General features: G+C 31.9%; 1 protein-coding gene across 3 annotated transcripts in view; it reads right to left on the bottom strand.

Moving 5' to 3' along the window:
- ABHD12B (abhydrolase domain containing 12B) overlaps positions 1-27,567 on the bottom strand; it is a 56,044-nt gene that overhangs the window by 5,913 nt on the left and 22,564 nt on the right. For all 3 annotated transcript variants that reach the window (XM_074213462.1, XM_074213463.1, XM_074213465.1), the window contains exons 4-11: positions 26,597-26,716; positions 25,895-25,925; positions 24,185-24,230; positions 23,958-24,087; positions 22,543-22,580; positions 20,534-20,613; positions 19,193-19,275; positions 6,018-6,096 (exon numbers count right to left, since the gene is read on the bottom strand). In XM_074213462.1, coding sequence (XP_074069563.1) covers positions 6,018-6,096; positions 19,193-19,275; positions 20,534-20,613; positions 22,543-22,580; positions 23,958-24,087; positions 24,185-24,230; positions 25,895-25,925; positions 26,597-26,716 — 607 coding nt within the window. The remainder of the gene's footprint in view (positions 1-6,017; positions 6,097-19,192; positions 19,276-20,533; positions 20,614-22,542; positions 22,581-23,957; positions 24,088-24,184; positions 24,231-25,894; positions 25,926-26,596; positions 26,717-27,567) is intronic.

The following is a 27,567-nucleotide window of genomic DNA, read 5'->3' as shown; positions in this document are numbered from 1 at the left end:
AAAATTGAATTTTTAGAATTTCTAATTAGTTATTGAATTGGACTTTTCTAAATTAATACTTTGCTAATTGTTTTAGCTTCAAACTTAATTTATTGATCTGACTGATTTTTGTTTTTCTTTTATTTTTTGATGATGAAGATCTCTGAAAGTGTAAAATTTCCCATTAGGACTATTTGGCTACCTACTGAAATTTTTGGCATATTGTTTTAGTTTCATTTTCATTGATCAAAAGTATATTGTTTCTATCACTTGTCATTTTTATTCACCAATATCTAGAGATTAAGTTTTTCTTCTCTAATTAAATTTTAATGATTTGTTCAATGGTACTTTATTAAATATATTTGTTTTATATGGGTTTGTTAAGTAATTGTTCAATATTTCAGTTTTCCTGAATTTGTCAAGTTTTATTCTCTAATACATGTCAGTCTTTCTAAATGTGTCATAAGGTATTGAAAAAATATGGATAATTTTTTCTATACTCATTCATAGATTATCAGAACTTTATTACATCTAGCTTTTGAAACTTTAATTCAGATCCTTAATTTCTATTTGTCTTTTGTTGGGTTTGTCTTGATTTGAAAGTAGTATATTAAGTTTTCCAACTATTAGAGTTTCACCTTTTATTTAAACCTATAAATTATCTGACATTTCCTTTAAGATTTTAGTTTGTCTCATTCAGTATATATATATATATATATATATATATATATATATATGTATATATACATATATATACATATACATTGAATATTGAATCAGTTCATTAAAAATAGTCTCTTATTGCTGAGATGATGGGAAAAGGTATCATTTTATCAAATTTCCAGTTTAGTCTCTTGCTTTGGGGGAAAGAGAGTAATTATCATTCCTTCTGCTTCAAGTTCTTGTTCTCAAGACAATGAAAGGCCTTCCCCAAGAAATCATAATATGGTTGACTTTGAAAATCTCTAAATTTTTTATTTAATGATTAATAAATCCCTACTTCATATACTCCATATCCCAATAATTCTGAAACCTTGAATGTCATCACCCTAACCTACTGCCTTGATTTTCTATTCCCATTCCTCTAAATTCACCCTTCCCCAAAGACCTCCCCCTCTAAAACTACTCATCCTTTCACTGTACAATCTGGAATGCCTATTTCATGGGCAAATAGCTTATTTTTCAGTTTAAATCACTTCCTTTCTTCATTGAGACTTGACTCTATCCTTGATGGTACAGCATCCATAGCCACTCTTCCACACTGCTGAACTTTTACTCATTTACCTCATTCATTCATTGAGATTAGCTGTGTCATTGCTCCCTTTTGACATTTCCAGTTTCTTTCCCTATCATCATCATCATCACTCAGTAACTTCTCCTCTTTTGAGGTTCATGCAATCATATCTATAACCCAATCAAAACCTTGATGGATGTTATCTGCAGACCCCCAAGATACTCCCTCCCTTTCCTTTCCTCAATGAATTCAATACCTGACACTATCTTGGTCCTTCATAATAGGAATTATGAATTAATTATTCCCTCATACTAGGGAACTTCAATATTGGTATTCTATTACTCTAACCTCAGTTCATCAACTTACTCTTTTCTAATGACTTATTTTTTTGACCCTACCTCAGGAAACATAAAGATGCTCATAATTTTGCTTTAGATATCAAATATACCACTTCCATGTTCATGAAATCTAATATTCCTCTAATCTGATTAAAATATATTGGATTTCTAACTCTCTACCTGCCTTTCAGTAAGTAATACTCTGTTCTTCAACCACATGGTGAGCTTTAATATTTTGACCCCTCAGTTCCCTCCCATCCCTACCCTATCCACACTTTCCTCTTTTTTCTAACTTGACCTCGTGGTGAACCAATTTATTTCTTTAAAAATTTTTTTCCTTTATTTTAGGCAATGGGGTTAAGTGGCTTGCTCAAGGTCACACAGCTAGGCAATTATTAAGTGTCTGAGGCTGCATTTGAACTCAGGTCCTCCTAACTCCAAGGCCCAGGCTCTATCCCACTGAAGCTATTCATTTCTATACTGGTCTCTTTTCTTGAGTCACTTACCCCACATTTTCATATTGCTGATTGTGACCTACTGGGTCTCAGTCTTGGATCACTCCTACACATATGCTGCTGCCAAAGATGGAGAAAATTACACTGTCTTGACTGAGTCCACTATAAATTTATAGGATATAACCTTAAATGAGCCCTCGCTGCTACTAGGCAATCCTTCCAATTGTTCAATCTTTATGTTGTTCAAACCTTCAATCCTAATCAATTTATTATCCCACTCATCACAGCAACTCTTCCACACTTTTTCATTACTTTTCAAATTCCTGTTACTTTTGTTAAAAAAAATTATGGTCATTCTCCAAACACTCCCTCTTCTCATCTCCTCTTTAAGTCTTATCACTTTCAAGCCTCCTACATGCTTCTTTTTACCAAGGCAAATTCCTTTACAAGTATAAGTAATACCATTTCAATCCACCTCATCCAATAAATTACCTCTCTATCATCTTCACCCTCTCACTTATCTTCAGTTTCTCCCTGTCTACTGGCTGCTTCTATAAATGCCTACAAAGGAGCTACTTAGATGGTACATTGAACACTGTGTTGGGGCCTGGAATTAGTATGACCTGAGTTCAAACCAAGTTTCAGACTTTTTCAGTCTCCTTTGCAGAATCTTCATCCAGATTATAGGTATCTCAAAGGACCTTGTCCTGGGTCTTCTCTTCTCTTTCCCCATATACTCTTTTCATTTGGTGATCTCATCACTTCTGATGGTTTCAATTACCAACTCCATACTGATGATGCTCCCATTTGTTTATACAGTGCTAATCTCTCTGCTAACTTTCAGTCTTGTATCTTTGACAGTCTATTAGGATTCTGAAATAGATTTCTATACTTATCTTAAACTCAACATGCCCAAAATTGAACACATATTTCAACTTAAACCCTCCATTGTCTCCTAAACTTGCCTATTATGATCAAGGACACCAGTATCTTTCTAGTTCCCCAGTTCACAAACTATGTGTTGTCCTTCATTACTCATGCTCTCTTACATAATTTGTTGCCAAGACCTGTTATTTTCACCTTTGAATATCTCTCAAACATGCCTCTTCATCTCCCCTGATACTGCCATATCCCTGATGCAAGCCCTTATATATTCATACCTGAAAATCATAGGGGTAAAGATTCTGTTTTTATAACTGCTGTCCACTGAAGGTAAAAGACAAAAATGAATTTGGGAAATGAACATTTGATTAAGAAGGTACCTGACACATCTCTTCCTACTCCAGTCCTTCTTTCAAATGTCAATTTAATTTTTTCTAAAGCTTAGATGTGACCATCTTACCCCCTACTCAACAAAGTACAAAGGTGCCAGATTAACAGCAGGATCAAATGAGCAAGTATTCTTTGGTATTTAAAGCCCTTCTTAAACAATACTCCCCATATTTCCAGTCTTCTTCATATCCCTGCCTCCACCCCTGCATGTACTCTTGGATCCAGTGACACTAGATTCTTCGGTATTCCTCACTCCATCTCCCAACTCCAGACATTTTCATTGACTATTTCTCATCCTGGATTGCTCTCCCACCTTATTACCATTGGCTTCTTTGGCTTCCTTCAAGTTCCAGGTTAAATCTTTTATACATGGTCTTTCCCAATTCTAAGTGACTTTGCTTTCATGGGATGCTTACAATCAATTAAAGAACTTTCCAATGGCCTAAAGTAATCCAGTCCATCCTGCTTCTTTTCAACTCTGTGCCTAGCTCACTCTCCATCTGTATGGTATGTCCTAGGTATTTATTTGATAAGTTCTAAACTTTAGAGTCTAAAAAGGGTGTCCATCCAAATGAATGCTGAAATCTCAATAGACATTGTTCATCCACTTGACCTTTCTATGTGGATATGGATAGACCAACTTCCTTTGAGTGATTATAAATCTCTTCCAGTAGGTTCTTCAATTTCTTGGAGATTAAGTACATATTTCCCTGTACCATACATATCACCTGATTTTTAATATCACAGCATCACTGAACAAAGTTATATCTGCTGTTACATTGTCCAAACAATATTGATATATAAACAGGATTTATGTTAATATAAAAGACAATTCTATGAACAAAATACTTTTTTTTCAAGTTCAACAAATGATAAGCACAATGAGATCTTATTTTCTCTATCTATGCAAGTAATTAAATAGTCTCCTTGTTCTCTTCCTTTCAATAGGAGGCCTTTCCCAATCCCAGTCCTAGGACATTCACTCTATGGAATCTTACCAAATTATCCTGTAAATAGCTTATCTGAACATGGTTGTTTGTGTGTTGTCTCCCCTATTAGATTGTGAGTTTTTCAAGTGAAAGCAACTTGTGTGTTGTCTATCTGTGCATCTTCAAGACATTAGTATAGAGCCTAGAATATAGAAGGCTCTTAATAAATGTTTACAGACTGATTGTGTTTGCTGTCATAGTATACTTGGAGTTAAAGAACTAAGAGAATAAAGATATACCTTTATCAAGGATGTTTTCAATTCATATGAGTTATTCATAAATAAATTATATAAATAGGAAAAGGTATCTAATGTTAGTAGTTGTTGATGTTCTCTTGGTTACTTTTTTTCATTATTAAAAATGTCAAAGATTTTTTTTGCCATGCCTTTAGTATTTTCTCCTCCTTCAGATAATTTACATATTAGTCTTTCCATGTTCTCACAGTTGTCTTGCCTCCAGAATGTATGTTTTCTATGTATAACTAGTCCAATTTAGTTGCCTTCCCTATCATTGTTCTCTTTAATGCCATTTCTACTTCCTCTGTAAGAACTAGAAGGGCTATGATGTTAAGGTCCATCTAAACTGATTTCAGCATACTAAATAAAAAATGTTTGTTTAAATGATGTAAATCTTTTCCCTTTTTCTTCTCTTTTTTCCCAATCCTTTAATATGATTTTGCTTAGTTGGATATATTGCCATGCTTTCTTTAAACTAATTTTGCCATCTCTGTTTTATGAGATGATGTTTATAATTCCTATCTTCTTTTTCATAAGATTTTACAGGCAAGTTCAAAATATGACTTGATATTGCCTTTAGCATCCAATTTTTTTTTTTATTGTCAGATGTTTGCTAATCCAAGGCACTTTCTGAGCTCTTTGGATTTTGTTATGTCCATTAAAGTGGTTTAACTTCTGAATGAAATCATTAGTATCAATGCAATTTCTCTTAATCAGAAAATAGATCCTTTTGTTTGTTGCCTAAATTTGAGGCATTTATGCATGAGCTATAGATTTTACTATCAATACTTTTCTTATTTGCATTCTGTGATTTAGGGGGGTAATCTTCCTTTCTTTTTCTTTCTTTGTAGCTAATAATTAGTACTTAACTTGGGGAAATAAAATTAGATTTTCTCTTTTGCATGTACATTTATTTATAATTTAAAATCCTTTTGATTATATTTGTAGGATAACTGGCAAATATTTTTTTAATATTTAGATATATACCTAACCAGAGTTTCTCCAACTCTGACAAAGAATCAGTTATCCCTATATTATAAATCATAGTTGAGAAATGTAAATCCCATTCTCAGATACTACCTTCTTAATCAAATGTACATTTCCCAAATTCATGTTTCTCTTTTATCTTCAGTGGACAGCAGTTATAAAAACAGAGCCTTTACCCCTATGATTTTCAAATTCTTACATGAGACTTCATAATTATTAGGCAACAATTTTTACTCCAATTTTTTCATATTTATTTGATGATGTTTTCAATGTCACCTTTTGCACACAATTCATCCAAGGAAATATGCAACAATAGATTTATATATATTTATATATGCTTCTCTAATGCACCACAATCTTCACCTCTATCCACAATCATGGAGAAGGAAAACTTAATAGTGAATACCTCCTAAAGCATCATAAAATCCCATTTATGCTATAAAATAAAATAATTCTTTAGGTAAAAATTAACTGAATGAGATAATTTTGTTCAGTGTTTACTGAGTGCAATTTTAAAAGATAATTACCTTTTGACCCATTTCTAAAGGTACAGTCTTGTCATCTTTTGCATGAAGAATCAGAAGAGGCGAGGATAAGAACTTAACACTAGGAGAGAAGGAGAAAGAATGCATTAAGTCAAAGAAATATATAAGAACTTTTCTCTTGAAAAATAACGCTTTGATCTTTCTTCCATCTTGACTTTGTACCCAAGAGCCTCCAAAACAATGAAAACATCTTCCAATTTTTGCATTGCTTAATAAAGTTTCATTGAACCAAAATTTTCTCTTTTCTGTCACCTATCAAAAAAATCAAAGAATTCAAGGAAGATATAATTGGGAGAGAGCTTTAAGAATGCTTAAACTTTAGAAAATAAAAACAATTTCCTTTGATAAGTGAGAAATAACATGTTTAATAGGATTTTGTTTCCTCTTTGTACTGCTCAAATATGTGACAAAAAATAATAGTCTATCTATAAACTGTGACTTTCTAATTTTCATTAAAAATACCTATAATAAATGCACATGCCAGGCTTCTACTAATTTTATTCATACAACAAAGAAGGGATATGGGTCAAAATTTGCTTATTTTTATAGTTGCCCTTTTATTTTAAATTATGCTACTTGTGCTGTTTTTCATTCTTTGGGAATCTTCCTTTTTTTGAGATATGTTGAAAATTATTCTTTGAGAAACATTAAAAATTGTGTCACATCTTACATGTTCTCATGTATTATAGCTACCCATCATTCCCAACTTCTTAAGTGCCATTTTTTCATATATTGTACTGAGGATAAGAGAAAGCTAAAGAAATATTGATATAGCTATTCCTCTTTAATTTACAAATGCTTTTCAGAGGATTTCAGTAATGTGAGCATTGTTTCAAGCAGTCTGAAGATTCACTTTGCCCTTCACTGCTTTCTGAAGTGAAATTATAGAATTTTCAATCTTCTTAATCTTAAACTTATAAATAAGTTTGTATATTAAATTAATGTTTTCCTTGGTTTATATGACTCCTTGGCAAGGAACTCAAGTGTTTGTTGTCTATTCGGCTTCTTTGATATACAGCAATTGTTCTTAACATAGCAATAATCAGAGTTCTTGTCTTTATTTTTATGTTACTAGTTTTTCAAACTTTAACTTGTTTAATCAGGGTTTATTGAAGCTCTTTTAAGTGAATATGTTATCTAATAGTTTTTCATCTGATTTGACATAAACAGTTAATCAGAAAATGATTGCAAATTTAGTAACAAAGTCCATTTCTGCTAAGATATATTTGTTGTGATAATATTTCTGTTTGGTAACTTACAAATATCTTATTGAAAAACTTAGGTTTATAGATTTTCCTGAATGTAAAACAGTTTTATTTCTTAGAGCTATTTTCCAATATTCTTTTAATGTCCTCTTTGTCCAGGTTTATAGATTTTCCTGAATAGAAAACAGTTTCATTTCTTAAATCAGAGCTATTTTCCAATATTCTTTTAATGTCCTCTTTGTCCCCTTCCTCTTTGTATCCAAGTAAACAAGTATCAAGATATATGTTGATTTGCTTTGTAAGATCTTAAATCATGTTCTTCATAGAATTTCTGCCCTCGAATATCTTTTGCAACAAATACTTGTGGAATATTACAATTTTCTTTCTAATTAACCTTTTTCCTATTCTAATTATCTAGCTAGCTAGCTAGTTATCTCTTTGTACTTACATTGAAAAAAGAATCCTCCATGTACCTCCTGAGACAGCCCATTTTACTTTTTGATAGTTCTAATTGTTAGGAAGTTTTTTCTTAACTCAAGTCCAAATCTTCCATTTTGTAACTTCTATCCATTATTTCTCATTCTATCATCTGTGCCCAACCAAAATAATTGTAATCCCTCTTACAAATGATGGCCTTCAGGGGCGGCTAGGTGGCATAGTGGATAAAGCACTGGCCCTGGAGTCAAGAGCACCTGGGTTCAAATCCGGTCTCAGACACTTAATAATTACCTAGCTGTGCGGCCTTGGGCAAGCCACTTAACCCCATTTGCCTAACAAAAAAACAAACAAACAACAAATGATGGCCTTCAAATACTGCTAGCATGTTGCCCTTAAGTACACCCTTCTATTGATTAAATATTATCAATTGTCACTTATTCAGTATGCTTCTAAGCCTCTTTACTGGTTGCCCTCCTTTCTAATATAAATTTTACAATGCACACAACTGAACACAGTTGTCCTAAGGAAGTCTAAACTGAGCAACTAAGTTGGAAAATAGGTCAAGGAGAGATCATTTAAAAGTTATTAAACAAACATAATAATTCTAAGATCTGGGCAGCACATTCCAAGAAAATATAAATGAAACTGATTCAGATTTCAGATATTAGAAGACAGAGGCAAATAGATGGCACAGTGAATGGAAAACCAGACCTGAAGTCAGAAAGACCTAAGTTCAAAAATGGTTTCAGGCAGTTACTGTTTTACCCTGGGCATGCACCTTAATCCTCTTTACTTCATTTTCCTCATCTGAAAAATGAGCTGGAGAAGAAAATGGCAAACTACTCCAATATATTTGCCAACAAAACCCCAAATCAAGAGTTGAACACAACAGAAATGACTGAACATCAACAAAAAAAATTAGAAAACAGAATCTACCCATAATTTTCTAAAATCAAAATTAAAAAAATAAAGACTCAGTGATTGCATAACCAAAAGTCTGATTTCACATATGAAAGCAAGAAAGAAGTAGTTTAAATTCCAAGGAACATAGAAGACCTTGTGATTTCTACAAATGAGAGATATTGGAATACAACCTTAACAAGACAAATGATACAGGTTTACAAACAAGAGTAATTTACACTATTAAGTTTAGTCTCCTTTTGGGAAAATAGCGGAAGGGAAAGTGGATCTTTAATGGAAGAGAACACATTCAAGCATTTCTGAGGAAAAGACCAGTGATAAGTAGAACCTATAAAATTCAAAGACAAGCAACAAGAGAAACTTAGAAAAATACATTTATTTATGCAGTTGGAAAGTGTTGTTTAATGAAGTAGTATTAATATTCTAATAAAAAAAGAAATGTGTGCCTTTCAAATCTTTAATGATTTCAAGGAATATTAAAGAATTTTTTTTTAGGTTTTTGCTAGGCAATGGGGTTAAGTGGCTTGCCCAAGGCCACACAGCTAGGTAATTATTAAGTGTCTGAGACCAGATTTGAACTCAGGTACTCCTGACTCCAGGGCCGATGCTTTATCCACTGTGCCACCTAGCCGCCCCTTTTAAAGAATTTTACAAGGAAGAAAAGACAAAATGAGAAAAGAAAACAATGAACCTGAGAGAACTGGTTCCGTTCTGAGAGAAAAAGAAGAAAGAGTAAAAGATATTCACTAGTATAGAAAGGAGGGAGAGGGGAGTTGTTAATTTTCATAACCGGGATATGTGAGAAGAATATAAAAACATGGAGGAAGAAATGGAGCATGGGCATCATTCTTCTCTTTGATGGATGGAGTGGGGTTGAACAAACAATTTAATATAGAAATATATCAAATTTAAAAGTGGAAAAAAGCATGGATTAAGAAGATAGATAATACTGGAAGAAGAATAGTCTCAAGCATAACAAACTTGTGGATTCTGATTAAAAGAGGAGAAAAAAGAGCTAGAATCTGTTGGGGAACTGCTTAACTAATTGTGGCACATGAATGTAAGAGAATTATTATTGCTTCATATGGAATGACAATGATCATTTCAGCATATGCCAGATTGTAGGAATTAATGCAGAGTAAAATGATTAGAACTAGAATAGTTTATACAAGAACAACATTTTGAAGATTAAAAAAAACTTTGAAAAGTTTAAGAACTCGGAACAAAGCAATGACCAGTAACGTCTCTAAAGGAACAATGATGAAACATGATGCTCCCTTATAACAGAGAGCTGGTGGACTCAAGGCACAGAAAGATAGAAACATTTTTATACATATACAATATGTGGATTCATTTTTGCTTGACTATGCTTAATTGTTACATTTTGCCTCCTATCTTTTGGTTTTCTGTTTATGGAGTATGGAGAAAGGTATGAGTAACAATAATCCCAAGTAAATAAATGAGTAGGGCAATTAAAACATTTTTAAATGCACAGAAGAGAAGAGAATAAAGTATAGGAGACCACAATGGTTTAGAACACTGACCCTAGAGTCAGGAGGATCTGAGTTCAAATTTGGCCTCAAGCACTTAATACTTAGCTGTGTGAACTTTGGCTAGTCACTTAACCTTTTGTAAGGCAGTGGCCTTACAAAAAATATTTAAAAAGTACTTTCTTCTAAAATAAATTATATGAAATAGAGATTCTTTGATTCATATAAGTTTTTTGCTTTAAGCTATTTATATGGAAATGATTTTTATATGAATTTAGAATATCTATATTTTAATGAAACCATGCATACCCTAAAGGATTTTAAATCATATTAGAGTGCTTTGAATTCTGTGCACATATTATAATATCAAGCATATAGAAGGTACATAATGTTTGTTGACTTGATTTTTGAAAACAGGATTCAGAATCCTCATCTCTCAATCAGATAATCCGTATTATCATTTATACCCTAACAGTACAGCAGTACTGGCAGAATTAGGTTTAGATAAACAACTTACATAATATTCCACAATATAATCTAAATGAATATATTATTAAAAATAACATGATAAAAATAATTAGGAGAAGCATGTCCTTTGCCTCTATAGCTATGAGGAGGAGATTAATTCTAAATTTAAAAAGGGGGAAAGGTAATTATAAATGATAAAATAGATAACTTTGATTACATGGAATTGAAAATCTGAACATACAAACATAAAAAATTGAACAGACAAAATTAATGTACTGAAGATAAGAAGGGAAAGTGCTTTAATAGGAGAAAAAAATTGTATCACATTTCTCTAAAAAGGTTTTGGTATCTAAGATATAGACACAATGAGCATATATGTGTATTTATATATGTATATGACTAATAATCAATCTACAATGAATAAGTGGTCAAACACTATGAACATTCTGTTCTCAAAATAAGAATTATAAGAATTAATAACCACATAAGAGAATTCTTTGAATCAATAATAAGAAAATTAATCAAAATAGCCTTGAGTTTTAGCTTCACATCCTGCAAAATGACAAAGATAACCAAAAATTTCAATAGCCAATGTTGGAAGGGTTGTGTAATAATAAACACACTGATGCAATTAAATTTAAATCAATTTGTAAAGTAATTTGAAATTACATGAAGTAACTAAAATGTCTATACGCTTTGACCCAGAGATTTCATTTTTGGGCTTATACAAAAAGAAAGTCATTGATAAAAAGAAAATATTCCTATACAACAGTATATTTATTGTAGAGGGCCAGCCCCGAGAGTGATATTCACATATATTTGGTGACTTTTTCCATCAAAGATATTTATGGATTATTGCTCATTGTATAGATTCGTTGGCTCACCAGTGAACCCTGACCTAGGATAATCTGTGGCTCCAGAGGTGGTTGTAAAAGGTTTCTTTGATAGAGAAGTATGCAGATTTCTAAGAAGAATTATGGTAAATTTACCCAGGAAATTATAAAACTGGGTCTCCTTTAACTGGTCATTCCTGAGATAAGTTTTTGTTATAAAGAGTCTGTTTCCAAAAATAAAGTTGGTAGATTTTCACTTCCCAACCTTTCGTGTTTGGTTATGCTTGTCTACCTGACCTGACTCTTGGAAATTCATGTCCAGACCCACACCAGAGCTATTGCAGGTGATAGCTGGTTCCTGACCAGGGACTGATGGACAGATGGACTGACGGATGGACAGATGGACTGACAGACAGTCGGACTTGGAGGGGAATCAATCTTGAAAGGAAAGATAAGTTTGGACACCTGCGGGTCAAGAGTGCTCATAAAAGGACAACAGGCAATTAAGATATATAATTTTTTTCATCGGTCTAAAACAGAGAGCATTAAAATGGGACAGGGACAGTCTAAGGACAGAGGACATTATTTGAAAGTGCTAAAGCAGACAGTTAAAGAAAGAGGCTTGTTAAGAACAACAAAACAATTGGAAGAATTTAGTGAATGTGTACAAAAATGTTGTCCTTGGTTTCCAGAAGAAGAAATATTAAGTATTGAAAAATGGGAAACCGTGGAGAAACAGATGAGTGAACATTTTAAAAAGGAAGGTCAGGAATCATTTCCTATGAGTCTTTTCTTTGGGGAATATTTTAAAAATCTGCCTGACTCCACCTGGAGATGTTCCTTTGGCTCCAAGTATATTAAAAGTTGATGTAGATGTTCAAATTATTCAGCAGGAAGATAAGAGTAAAAAAGAGTGGTGGCTTTTACTTCCAAGGCCACCTCCGGACCATGCCTGCCTTCAGGGGGAATGAGTGTGGAGGCCAAGGCTTAAGGGCCCTACCTTCCCAGGAGAAGCCTCCTCTGGGCTTCCACTTTAGGGACTTGTACAGGAGTCTCCGGGATGCCGGGCCCCACCCACTCAGGCTGCCTCAGCTGCTGCTCCTGGGCTTCTGGTGGTGGTGGCTCCCCAGCCAGCTTCACCTCCTCCTAACTAATAACTCACCTTCTGCTCTTTTACGGTCTAAAGACGAAAATGTTACCAAAGATAAGGGGCATATGAATATTGTTCAAATAGCCATTGGAAAAGCAATAGATAAGGGAGAGAAGATTCCATGGGACATGAGAGAGTTGTTCACTTTTCCCATACTTGAGAGATCTGATCCAAAGCCTCCAGGGACTGTTTTAAGAGAATACAATAATTTAGATTTTAAAACATTTAAAGAATTAAAATCAGCAACAAAATAGCCCAAATGTTTTAACTATGATAGCTAGACAAATATTAGCCCCAGAAGATTGGACCATGATAGCAAAAACTACTTTTACACCAGGAGATTTCTTAATGTGGAAAACTAAATTTTTTGAGAATTATACTAGTCAGGCTAAAAGAAATGACGCAGCAGGGTTAAGAATAACATTTGAAATGCTCTCTATCACTGGTCCATGGACAGGAGTAAATAATCATATTGAGTATAGTTTATAGGCCCATGAATAGGCATGGTTAAAATTGCCTGAAAAAGAAGGAGGCAATGGGAGTGAGAGATCAGACAGCTTGTTTGCTCATGGCTTGCTTATCTAGATCTTGAAGTTAACTGAGAGAGGAATTAAGAAAAAGCACTAGATAAGAGAGAGAATTGTTTCATGAAGACTTGATAATATAAAATAAAATGTTAAAAATTGCTATTTAATTTCAAAAAGATAAGATAATCAGGTTCATTTAAAAATATGCGATTTGATTATTGCAAAAAATAATGGGAATGGGACAATTGAGGATTTATAAGAAGACTCCCCTCCCAGAAAGGATTTAGGGCTGTTGAAGTTATTTGGTTTACTCTAAGCTGATAGGGGACGGGAATATTCCAATTAGGCTAAGGGATTTTTGAGTGACTGCCTTCTCAAAAGTTATAGTCATTTATGGTTAAGATCAAGAAGTGTTAGCTGTTAAAACCTTTGAATGCAAAAATGTATTGTGAAAAATGGAAAGTTCTCTGCATTTTTTCCTCTAGTTTCTTTGGAAGATTTGTCACCTTTAGTAGTGTTATCTGGTTGTTTTTTGTCTTTGTATAATGTTTAAAGGGACCCTCTTGTGTGATAGCAGAGTGGGGTTTCCCTGAATTTTGGGGGCCTCTCTGGTTCTAGATGCTCTGACTCCATTTATGTGTCTATATGTGTTTGCTTTAAAATACAGGCAGAGAGAAGCTCTCAGCTATCTCTCAGGCCTGCTGTTCTCTGTGTTCTGATTGGCCTATCTTTCCATTCTCTTATCTTTTTCTCCAAAACTCATGATTGGTGCCAAAAAAGGAGATTTTGCTGAGAATCATGTTGTTTTTAGAGGAGAAGGGGTTCTATTATTTTCTCTTATTTTCTAGTGTCTCTTTTTGGTCTGATAGACTAATAGAATTTTATCCACTGATTTGGCAAATTATACTTATAAGGGACCTAGGAGAAATTGAAATTGTCCCTAAAATTATTTTTGGACTGGTATTAATTAGCATGTTTAAAATATATATATAAATTTTGGGGAGTGAGCAAGGAATGATAAACAGTAAAGATAAATAATTAGTGCATACTACCTTAATATCTCAAAATGTGAGGAATTTCCAATTCCCAGAACATCATTTTGTCAGTAAAGATAGAAAGTTCTTTTAAGTTAGAGCATTGAGAAGTTAGAATAGCACTGATACAGATAAAGGATTTGCAAACTTTTATATTTTGAAAAGGAAAATAATTTAAGGTAATTTTAAATATGAGTTTGGAATTTATTAGATTATTAAGAGAACTTTAAAGAAAATCTTGTAAACATAAAAAGGAATTTTAGAATCATTTGGTATCAAGAAATTTTTATTTATTACAGAATTTTAGGGAGTAAAGGGAATATACATTAAATTGAAATGTGGTATGTATAATTAGTAAACTTTGTATAAGAACAGATTCAGACAATTTTTTGAAATTTTAATATTGTGTTACAGTAACAACCAATGGATGAATTGAAATATCATTCCATCACCTTTATAAAGATTTGTTATAAGAAAACTGGAGAATACCTTGCCAACAAGGTTATATTTCTCAAGGTCTTTTGACTCAGATTATGAGATTGTAAAAAGCTGTGCTCTTCCACCTAGTATTTCTTAATGGGAATATTTATATGTAAGATCAAGGTAACTTATTTAATATCTGTTATTTAAGGATAAATTATATGTGTATTCTGTAACCCTAGCATTGGTAAAAGTTTTATATTGAAATTTTTGAAATTTTATATATATGTGTGTGTGTGTGTGTGTATACATATATATATATATATATATATATATATATATATAAAACTACATTGGATTTTTGAAATTATATATAAAACTAAATTCATAGAGAATCTTATTTTCTTTTTGAAAATAGAGTATTTGAACAAGAGGAAAATAAGTTTATAAAACAGAGATGTGAAAGAAATTTATGTGTAACAGATATTTAGTTATAAGGTTACTTTAAGAGAATGAGATGTAAGCATGAAAACACTGTTTCATGTAGGTTAAGAATTTAATGTTCAATTTTAAAGAAGCAAAAATGATAGAAGAAGCTTGTATAAGAAATTGGGAAGTTATAGCTTCACTGCAATTATTTCCAATAATACAGAATAAATGTGAGAGACTTTGAAAAATGATTGCTAGATTTAAAATTATGTAACCCATACTTAGGCAATTTACCGATGAGCAAGATGTTGAAAAGTTATATGATCTAGTTTTATCAATATAAGCTATTTTACTGTAATGATGTTAAAGCCTGGAGTTAATGATTGATTGCTCTATAGAGGTAATGAGGGAAAACATCTGAAGTTATGACATTCCAGGTTTCTTGAAATTTTTAAACAATGTGATAGACCTTATTCTAGACCTGTAGGTCCAAGAATAAATGCAATTAAAAATATTTTTAAATCAAAACAAAAGAATTAATTATATGCCCAATTAATGGTATTAATAGAACAGCCATTTTTACAGATAATAAGTATAGTTATCATGTGGTCAGATACATAGAAACAGCTTTTATTAAACATAGCAGTGATGACGAGTTATCAACTCTTTAAAGATTTAAAAGAAGTTATAAGAGATAGATATAATCGTTTTTATTGAATACATACATTCTCATACTGGATTGCCTGGGCCCATATATGAAGGAAATCATAGGGCTGATCAATTAACCCTTCGACTTCTTATAAGCTTAGTAGAAAAGCAAGCTAGGCAGTCTCATAAAAAATTTCACCAGAATGCTTCTTTACTAAGAAAAGAATTTAAGATCACCAGAGAACAAGCAAGGAATATAGTAAAATCCTGTCAACTATGCATTCTATATTTACCTACCCCCTCCAAATTATTCTAAGAATCCTAGAGGCCAAGTTCCTAATGAATTGTGGCAGATGGATGTGACTCATACATCTTTTGGAAAAACGAAATTCATTCATGTTACTATAGATACATTTGGTTCATGTGCAATAGCAACAGCACAAAGTTCAGAGGCTACACAAGGTGTGATCGATCATTTATTTCATTGTTTTGCTTGCTATTGCAGGGATACCAAAATCGATAAAAACAGATAATGGCCCTGGATATACTTCTATGGCATTTAAACAATTCTACCTATATTACAATGTAAAACATGTTACAGGTATTCCTTCTAACACCACTGGTCAAGCTTTAGTAGAAAGAAAACATAAAGATCTTAAGAGATTTCTGGAAGTGCAAAAGAAAGGAGAATATATAGGGACAAAGAGGAAACAAGGAAGGAGAGTAAATTTTGCTTTATATACCATGAAATTTTTTTTAACATTGAATGATAAACAATTAACACCTGCAGAAAGATTTTTTTAAGGAAATGCAACATGAAGAGAAGGGCATGGTCATATGGAAGGATCCTACAGTGTCAACAATGAAAATGAATGAATCCATTATTAACCTGGAGTTGAGGGTATGCTTCTGTTTTGTCTACAGATGGAGAAAATATCTGGGTACCAGAAAGAAACATCATACCATGCAGACCAGATGAATCAAGTAATACAGAAAAATAAATAATTTACACTTAAGAAATCGAAAAGGAAAAGATGAGAGGAGAACACGTCATGGACCTATGGGTCAATTTATGATGCTTACAATACTCTAAGAACAATTTGGGGATTGTAAAAGGAATTGAATATTGGACTTATGTTCAAAACCATCCATGGTCACTGTTCTACAATAAGAAGAGAGTATGGTTGAAATTGTATTAATTAGAGAAGCTACAGATTATTTGGGATATAACAAAGTTACTACTGGAGATATCAAAGAAGAAATGCTGAGAAGAAAAGTTGGGCATGATTTCTCTTTTTTAAATACTGTGACACCTATATGTTTTTGTAAAACATGTTGAACCATGTATTAAATTAAGTAAAACTAATCATTCAACTCATCCAAATATTTATGATAGGGGAGCACTTAGGACCTTAGAAATATCAGGAGTTCTATTTGTAGAAAGTATTGAAGGAAGAAAGATATTTCCTACAGAATCTCCTTGTTTAAATTTACATGCTTGGGATTTCAAAAATGAATGTTTTCTACCCTGGGTTGTCTGTCATATCTCAGATAGAAGAATTTATGATCATTCTATTTTGCTACAAGTGTGGAATTCTCCTGATAGAGTTGTTCCACGGGGCATTCCAGGCTATATTAAAAACAATTTTATACCCAGAAATAGGGTTAGCTAATTCAGAGATATGGAATGCTATGGCAGCTATAGACGAGATAAGGTATATACAATGGAATAAGCTGTTGGACAAAATATCTTATGCAGAAAAGAAATTGTCTGTGACTGCATGCACAGGATCAGATATTGCCTTTATGATAGGATCTTTCAAAGATGTCAATATTATCAGAGAGGAAAAAAGGGGAATATAAAGAACTGGTGGTTGATGATGTTTTTTCATGATAAGAAAACCAAAATTTGCTATAATACCCACCAAGGTAGAAGGCTGGTATGTCTCCTGCTGATGAGTTCTTAGAAAAAACATTAAAGAGAATTAGGCAGTAGAGCTGTGTTAGTTGCATTGTATTTGGGATATTAAGTAGCATGGCAGCCATTATAGCAGTCACTTCAGTGACTATTTCTGTACAAGTAGGAAATAAGGAAAAAATAGAAGCTAAATATATTCAAGAATTATCTGAAAATGTTACTAGAGCATTGAATGCTCTGGAGAGAATTGATGAAGATCTTTATCATTTGATTAATGCATTACAAACCTCTGTAATGAACACAAGGGACAATTACAATGTGTTTATAGATTTTCTGCTATTTGTGTTACTCCTTTAAAATATAATACTTCGCTTATTCCATGGGATAATATAAAGGTTATTTGAATAGAATATGTTATAATGATTCTATAACTATGGATATGAATAAATTGCATATAATTGTTAATGATATTGCATTAGCACCTAGAATGGAAATGGACTCAGGTATTGATAACTTGTTCAACTTCGTTAATAGGTTTCATCCTTTTCATTTTATGAATCTATTAGTGAGCATGCTTCCTGGTATCTTTGCATTATTTTTGATATTGTGTATTATACCCATTTGTATTAAACACCTTTTGTTACTGGGACAAAACATAGATGTCCTAACATAGCTGTCCTAACACACCGCCTAAAGCTTCAGCATGCCAAAGAAGGGGGAATCTGTAGAGGGCCAGCACCATGGAGTGATATTCACATATACTTGGTGACTTTTTCGATCAAAGATATGTGTGGATTATTGCTCATTGTATGGATCTGTTGTCTCACCAGTGAACCCTGACCTAGGATAATCTGTGATACCAGAGGTGGTCATAAAAGGATTCTTTGATAGAGAAGTATGCAGACTTCTAAGAACAAATATTGTAAATTTACCCAGGAAATTGTAAAACTGGGTCTTCTTTAACTGCTCATTCCTGAGATAAGTTTTTGCTATAAAAAGTCTGTTTCCAAAAGTAAAGTTGGTAGATTTTCACTTCCCAACCTTTTGTTTGGATGTGTTTATCTAACTGACCTGACTCTTTGTGTCCAGACTCACACCAGAGCTATTGAAGGCAATAATTTATAGCATACATTTTTGTGATAGCAAAAATTTGAGAACAACATAAATGATTATCAATTGAGTAAATTATATTATAAATGCAGTGGAATATTACTATGCTATAAGAAATTTTGTATTTGATGAATACAGAGAATGGGAAAATCTGCTTAAACTGATATAAAGTTAAGTAAGCAGAGCCAAGAAAATAATATACCCAATGACTAGAACAATGTAAATATAAAGAACTTTGTACACAAAAAAAAACCACAAAAGCAAAAATAGAAATTTCAAGCAAGAACCAAAAGAAGAGTTAAGAGAGGATACTCTGAACCCACCCATTGAAGAAGGCAAGAGTTGCCCACAGCACATTTTCAGCCTTTTTAAAATGATTAGTTACTCTGACTTTTTCCTCTTTTAATTTTATAATTAAAAACTATTATTTTATAAAACATTTCCCTAAAATGGAAAAGGGGAAAGAGAAACAAGGAAAACTATGATGATATTTTAAAAGACATGAATAAAAACTTACTTAAAAATTTATAGTCAGTAAAGTAATAAAGAAAATGAATTATTCTTACTTTTCATCATTAGGGAAGACAATTTTGTCGACTGTCAGTGCATCCAGAAACAAACATACAAGTCCTGGAAGTTTGTGGTATATCTATTTTGAGAGAAGAAAAATTAATGTTTTAAATGCAGAAATTTCAGTTAATTTAACCCACCCCCCTTGTATGGGAATTTGAAGAACCTACTTTTAACTAGCAATACTAATAGAAGAATACATTATACTCCTCTTGCAAATAATAAGTTCTTTGCAAGAAGTTAAGGAATAGGAAATTCTGGTTATTCAAATATTATATTGGTCAATAGGCATTATAGATGGACAACCAATTCTCAAGGAATCATAATATTTTAAAAATATATAAATCAAATAATATAATTTAATCTTTGAACTACAATTCTTTAGGATCTTATAGTGGCTTTAAGTCATTACAAACATCAATTATTATCTTAGCACAGGATATGAGAAAATGTCATTTAATCAAATGCTAGGTAAACTGACTTATAAAAATCATTTAATTGATGTTCTTTTTTCATATAACTGCCACTTTCCAATGACTGCCAGAGGTTCTGTGAATCAAATATAGACATACAAATAAATGCTGTCCATATCTAAAAATGAATGTCCGAGGCCTCTCTTAAAGGCAAGAGGTATGCCTCATTAGCTGTCCTTTGAAGTTACAATGTCTCTCTGTTTTCACTTTCTCCCTTTTATAGTATGGACTTATCGATTCTTCTAGAACCTTACTACAAAGTATGTATATTCTCCCTCAATATTTCTAAAATAGATTTATGATTTAGAGAATGTCTTCAATAAATGCAAAATGGAAGTGAAAAAGTTGTTCCTGGCCTAATCAATACAGAGGTCTACTCATCCAGATAAATATAAGGATTGTTTTAGAATTAAGAAAAGGGAGAAAATTCTGACAAATTTAAATGCCTAAGATTCAAATCACTTTTAATTAAAAATTTTAAAAAATTGCAAGACAAATAATTCAAGCTTGTTGGATCCTTTGACCTTTCAGAAACCCTTTATTTCCTTCCATTTTTGTTTATGGGTTGATTCTATTCCTAAATATGGTAAAGGGTTTCATTTTTACTATGAGGCAAAATTAAGTAGACATAAGCAACACTCAGATGTTACAGACTGGATAGAAACTCTGAATCTAATACTCCCAAAAGAGTATTACCAATGCTAAAATTCAAGATACCAATTTCACTACTGAATTTCCAAAAAAATTTCCAATTAATAAGGTGTCTAACCTCAAAAAAGACAAACTATTGTTTGTCAACTATTGAAGAACTTTGTGTCTTTTTAATACCTTAATACAGATATGAAGATGTAATTAATTTCTTACCTTTAATATGGGATAATTAGCAGTTGCATCACGAATATTGGTAAATGGAGCTTCTAGGACAATTGCATCCACTGGGGATCCTTTTATAATCAAAAGTAAATCAGCAACATATCTAACTCACTAACCCCATCAAAATTTATCATGCTGTTTCCTAACTAAAATCTCCTCTTCCCAAGAAGCCTCAGGTTACAAAGGGAATTAATCTCATTGTAAAGAACCATAAACCTATCTCCTCCACCTCCATTAGTCAAAGATTTAGAAAACAGAACTGAAGGTATTTTAGGGATTATCTAATCCATAGGGGCTTTTTTGTTAAAATTTATTTTATTTTATTTTTATGGAATTTTTATTTTTAATTTTAAATGTCTGAGATGTATTAATTTATTTTTTCTTAAATATTTTGGAATTATATTTTCATATAATTGGTTTCCATTGTAATTCTATGTATTTTATTTCATAAACTTAAAAACTTCATTCTTAGAAGGGTTTCATAGGTTTCACTAGATTGTCCAAAGAAATAAAATGATTATGTCTCTAAATCTCAGTACAGTAATATTTACAATAAACCATGGTGTCTCCAGTTATAAACTTTCTCTTTGTTAATATGCTTCTCTAGAAATCAATAAAATTTACAAATACATTTGGAACAAAATGTTATTTGTCCTATGCAATATCAAATTAATATGTTGATCAGGCTACCCAAAGAATTTGGTTGAAAAATTGAAAGGAGGAGTACATCCACAAATTAATAATAGCTGTGATTGATTGGATTTTGAAAATTAATATAGGATTAGCTAAGAAGTTTACTTCAATATACATTATTAAAAATTTTCTCCTATATTAATCCATAACCCATATTCTTAGAGAATCGTAAATAGAATTAAGTGTAATCCTTTAGTGATGAGAATTTTGTAACACACATCATTATGTACTTTCTATCAATCAAAAATATTAATTATAAATTTTGCACATACTTGCTCTATGATCTATAGTATTTTTATTTGTAGAAAACATTAAGAATATAATATATGATTATATATGGAAGGTATGGAAGACTTGATTGAATATATACTGACCAAAAATATTTTAAACCCTGGTAAGAGAACATTTTCTTATAATTTTCTCACTTAAAATTAAGTACATATAAAAAGAAAAAGAATTGAGGTTTTCAGTTAAGTTAGGTATCCAAGTAATCAAGAAAAATGCCTCAAATTTCACCTGAAATACTTGTTTAATGACTGTCTTAAAAAAAAGAAAATGATGGATAGATTGTTTTAAAATGTTTTATTGTGTCTGCTGAATCAGATGCAGGTTAGAGACTTGTGTTAGGAAGGAAAACAAGTCTTGCCTAGCTTTTCATTCCTTTTTTTTGTTTGTTTGTTTTGTTTTTTTGCAAGGCAGTGGGGTTAAGTAACTTGCCCAAGGTCCCACAGTTAGGTAATTATTAAGTGTATGAGGCCAAATTTGAACTCAGGTCCTCCTGATTCTAGGGTCAGTACTCTATCCACTGTGCCATCTACCTGCCCCTTTTCATTGCTTCTTTAGAGAAACATGTGCTTTTCAAATAGTCTTTTCTAAAATAATTGAATTTTTCCCTAAGATTCCTTTTTCTTTCTTTCTTTCTTTTTTTTTTTTTTTTTTTTTAGGTTTTAGCAAGGCAATGAGGTTAAGTGGCTTGCCCAAGGCCATACAGCTAAGTAATTATTAAATGTCTGAGGCCAGATTTGAATTCAGGTACTTCTGACTCCAGGGTGGGTACTCTATCCATTGCGCCATCTAGCCACCCAATTTCACTAAGATTCCTTCCTGAATTTCATATATTAGGACAGCACTTGTTGTTTTATATCAATTATAAAAGAAAATTAAACCTAAAACATTTCTACTTCTGATTTGGACAATTCAAAATAACAGTTGCTTATATTCATAGCAAGCACTATGTAATTTAATTTTTAATTGTAAATTGCAATCAATAGGCTGTTTTTAAATTTTAAAAATTACTTTTAAATTACCTCTTTCTTCCATTGTTTTTGCAGCATTTGTTGCAACTCTGTTGAAAAAACAATGGAATATTCAAACAAAATACAGACATAAAATAGAAACTCAATACCAATTCCCATAACAAATTATCAAATAATTACTTTGGTGATTCAGCAGAGGTCACAAATGGATTGTACAGAATATTTCCATCAGCATTGCCTTATTGCCAAGATATCCTCCCTCCTCAAAATGTTCACTGCCTCCCCCAGAATCTTCATCTCCACTTCAACTCTTTCCATCATCCAAGAGTACATCAACATATATATTAGAGGTGCTCAATAAATGCTTGTTGCTTTGTATCTTCTTATTACACATAGATTTAGCAAGTCATTTAAGTTAAATGTTCTATAATCTTAAATATATTCTGACAACAATAATAACTACTACATATTACATTGCAACTACATGTGGTGCTCCATGCCAATTTGTTTCTCCTACATTATTTCATTTTCAAAACAACCTTATAAAGGAGATATTGTATGTATTAATATCCTCATTTTAGAGAGGAGAAAATAATGACCATTTTCAGATAGAAGTATATAGTAGAATTATAATTTAGAAACAAATCCGCTGTGTTTTCTACAATAACTGGTATCATAGTTGTTGGGTTGTTATTTTTTTAATTCTAAAAGTAGTTGAAATTAAATGCTTAAAAAATACTCAGCAAAACCAAGATTGTGATTTTAAAGAAATGATCAGTTGTTAAAAAATGTCTCTGTTAAATACATGTTGAAAGGAAATTAAAATATAACAATTTAATATAAATCAAGTACTTTACAATGTATAGTAATTGAACTTTAATCAATTACTTTATAAGAGAGGGGAACCTGGAGGAAGAGTTTTCTCTAGCTAAATGTTAGATTCTAGCATAACTTCAACATGACAGTTCTTATTTGTTTGGCAATGAGAAGATAGTAATTTCTCAAAAGAAAGCTTTATAGTAATAGATCACAGGATGAAAAAAATTATAAATCATCTAGTTGTGAATCCTATTACATAATCTTAAAGTTGGAAGGACTTTCAGTGGGCTAATCCAACCCTCAACTGAGTAAGCATAAACCTAGAGTTTGCTCTGTGCATTGTCTCTGACAAGTGGTCATCTAGCCTTTTCAGTGAAAAGGACTAGTTTAACAACTCATTTTACAGACAAGGAAACTGAGGGTCAAGAAGATTAGCTGAGTTTCTGAAGGTCAAATAACAAACTAAGGTAGAGTAGAAATTAGGATCCTGGTCTAATTCTCAATCTAGTGCTTTTATCCTTAATATATATATATGTATATGCATATACATAATATATATATATATAAATGCTACAATGACTATTTCTACTATATAACACCACAATTCTGAACAGAATGAAGATGAACAATTTGCTTACTTCACTTACCCTGTTCCCAGAGAATGACCCCAGAGACAAACAGGTGTAGTTCCACTTCGTGCTTTGGTCCAATCATAGACATAAATGGCATCCCTAGTCAGGCCTTCTTCTGTGGGTTTACCTGTAGAATCCCCAAATCCTTCAAGCAAAAATCATGTCAAAAGTTATCACTTCACAAATGCAATAAAAAATAAAGTAGTAAAAAATATCTGTGTACACAACTCTTAACATAGTACCTCTGTAGTCGACAGCCAGAACATGGAATCCACCTTCACTCAGCACCTTGGTGAGATAAAAAAACTATTACCTACAAATCCAAAAATTTGGATAGAAAAACCATTTATATCACCACTCTTGGTCAATATGTTAAATAGGATATCATATTACAGATTGTGGTGGTGTAATAGATATGTGTTGACATAATATTTGCATTTTGATTTTCACTATATTCAGTTCTGAGGAAACTTTTAAGTCCTATCTTACTGTGTTGAAGCTAAGGCACACAGAAATTAAGGGACTTGCCCAGGGTCACAAAGATAGTGAGCAGAATAAATAGAATTTAAAGGGCCTCATACCATAGTTCTGAAGTGTCTCTCCAAAAGTGGCTCTGTAATTTTAGAAATAAATCAGTATTTTTATCATGCTTCCTGAGACTTTCCCAAGAGGAAAATTGTACTTGATATGTTTGTAAGCAAGTGGTATTTTAAAGACTCTTGACATTTCTTGTCTTTCTCTAATCTTAAAATTGTGCTGTATTAAAATTTATAAATATCACAAGGGATAGGAATTTTAAGAAAAACCTCAATCATTATTTTAAAAGATATCCTTTTAGGTATCTCTTCTAAACTGCCATTATAGATGAAATTATAAATTATAAATATATAATTATAAATTATATTTTAATGATATATAAATAAAGTTATGAATTTATACAAATTATATAAATTTATAAAAACATAGATATTTATATAATACATATTATGTTTACATATAGATGATAAATTTATAAATTTCGTTATAGATGGAGAGGAGAAATTTGTCTGAATTGTAGAATGATGAAGAGTTGTATCCAATTTAATAATCAAAGAGCTGTGATTCTTAATCCTGGTTCTTAAATTAAACAGTCTATAACTATGAAAAAAAATTTATCCTCTCAAGTTTTTGCATTTCCTCAGTATAAAGGCGCAATTCTGTTGTCCTTTTTCTATGTTTATCTAATTTAAAAATCCTAATTTTAGTTTATAATAAAGAACTGATTTTTCTATTGCTTGTGTTCTGAGAAACAACTTATTTACCCAGTGGATTTTTCTTCTGGACTATATAAAAAACAAGTGAGAAGAACAATTAGTTACTGAACTCCAAAAATATAATACCCATCTAGAACATGGGAGATGCTAGATATCTCACTCAACCAGTTCACCTAGCTATCTGTCAGATACTGATAAACCAGGAAGATTTACATACTTTTAAAATTGGATAGAAGTAGGGGGATTTCCCAACAACTGATGTTATTCAGAATATTACAAAACAGGAAAAAGATGATGCCACCACTTTAACTTCATGAAAGATAAAGGAGCCAAGACTAATGCCCAAGCGAATATAATTCAAAAGGTCTCATTTATAAAATGTAGAAAATTGCACATACTCTGTCACACTCCACCTTCTTCCAATACTCAATGAAGCCAAATAAAATTCATGTCTTTTTGATTTTGCCAAAAAGGAACTCCAAGGATGATGAACTAACTCATGGAATAGTACTGTGATCCTATGCTGAAATAACTCTCATAGTTTGTCACACACACACACACACACAAAGAAAATGAAATGACCCTGGCAAGACAAGTAGTCAGATTATCATTCTCAATTTACAGTTCCTGAATAGTAAAGAGAGGGAGGCAGAATGAGTAGAAGAAAGACTTCTCAAATGGGAGCCTACCTAAACATACCTTCAAAAGCTTAATTCTGTGACCAGATGCCCTGTAAAAGAGATTTGTAAAATGAGAATTTGAAACTATTTGGACAAATCAATTTATGATATTAGATTGCCCTTTTGTCATCTATGATTTACAACTTTCATCTGACATATTATGTATAATAGTATCATATTTCTTGCCTTCTGAATGGATCAAGGATAGGATGTGAGAAAACAATTTGAAACTGAAACTTAAAACAAGTTAATTTAAAAAAAGAATAATAGCAACAAACATCAAACTTTTTTTTGTACAATAGACTTATAGTGTTCTCTATAGTGCTCGATAAATGTTGACTTGAAAGTCTATGTTTACTCAGTTCATATGAACTATATCCTCTTAAAATTAGAATAATCTCTTCAAGTAAAGATCTACTCTATAAAATAACACACCAATTAAAAAAACACACAACACTTTGCATTACAAACTGACCTTTTTTTAATTGCACACACACACACACACACACACACACATCTAAATCTCCCATATCCATGCCTTTTCATTGATCTTTTCCTTTAAATTGCAACACTCTTCCATAAGTATACCTTCATATTTCAATAGGAAAAAGTAGCATGACAGGATATATTTAAAAAATTTAAAGTGATTCCAGATAAACCTCTTACTTTTCCCAGGGCTGAAATTATGTTCAAAAATACTATCTAAGAGCAGGATACTGACCTGTTTTCTGCACTACCATGGAGATAAACTATAATTGGATTGCCATCTTGAAGAGCTGCCTCATACCAACACCGGTCCTTCCCTTCAGCTTCTTTTCCCCTGCTTTCAGGGACAATATGCCTGAAAAGCAAGGATAAGACATCAACAATTATTTGTACATAGACTTTCCTCTCTAACCTTATCAAATAATTTCTCTTCTTTCTTCTACCATTCTCTGTAGCTTTTTATAATTCCTAATATTTACCCTATGAAGAAACAAATGGAAAGTGAAAATAGAAAAAAAAACATGGCTACATCAAGGGAAACATCAAGGAGAAAATATAAAGAAGACTAGTTTTTAACAGAAGAAATTCAATTCTACATTAATTGAAAACCTACTTACAGAGCAATGTGAGACACTAGGATATGAGAAGTCAATTATAACACAAACCTAAATTTAAGACTTGTAATTGCCACCTAGATTATCTTTAATGAGAGGTAACCATAAGTCTGTACGTTGCTTCTCTGAACCTCATTTCACTGAAGAGGCATGACAAGCTCTTAAAAGTCTAGAGTTAAATTTAAAAACCCAGATATTTGAAAGCAAATTTGAAAGCCAAGTATAAAAATAAAAACAGATGAAATGGCATTAAGAAATAGAGAATAGAAATTTACTCAAGTAGAATTTAAGATTAATGTATGATAAAAGTAAATTAATGATAATAATGTTACTGATAACAAAAGCAAAGCAAAATTTCTTAAAACAAAGCAAAATTTATGACATTAAATTTCCATGAAGGTTCCCCCCCAAAATGGCAAATGTAGTAACCCCAAGGTTCACTAGTTTGTATAGCTCCATGACTGTGGTAAAATGAACCCATTAGCCAGAATTCTATAATTTCTGGAGATCCTACATCAGTGGATGTTGGTGAATACTTCAAAATACTATTCTTCTCAAACCTACATTAGGCATACTTCTTGTCAGACATTCC

Source organism: Macrotis lagotis, chromosome 1 (assembly GCF_037893015.1).
Source record: "Macrotis lagotis isolate mMagLag1 chromosome 1, bilby.v1.9.chrom.fasta, whole genome shotgun sequence".
NCBI classification, from domain to species: domain Eukaryota; kingdom Metazoa; phylum Chordata; class Mammalia; order Peramelemorphia; family Peramelidae; genus Macrotis; species Macrotis lagotis.
Note: the sequence above shows the minus strand (reverse complement) of the source record. Positions and strands in the feature narration are given on the sequence as shown.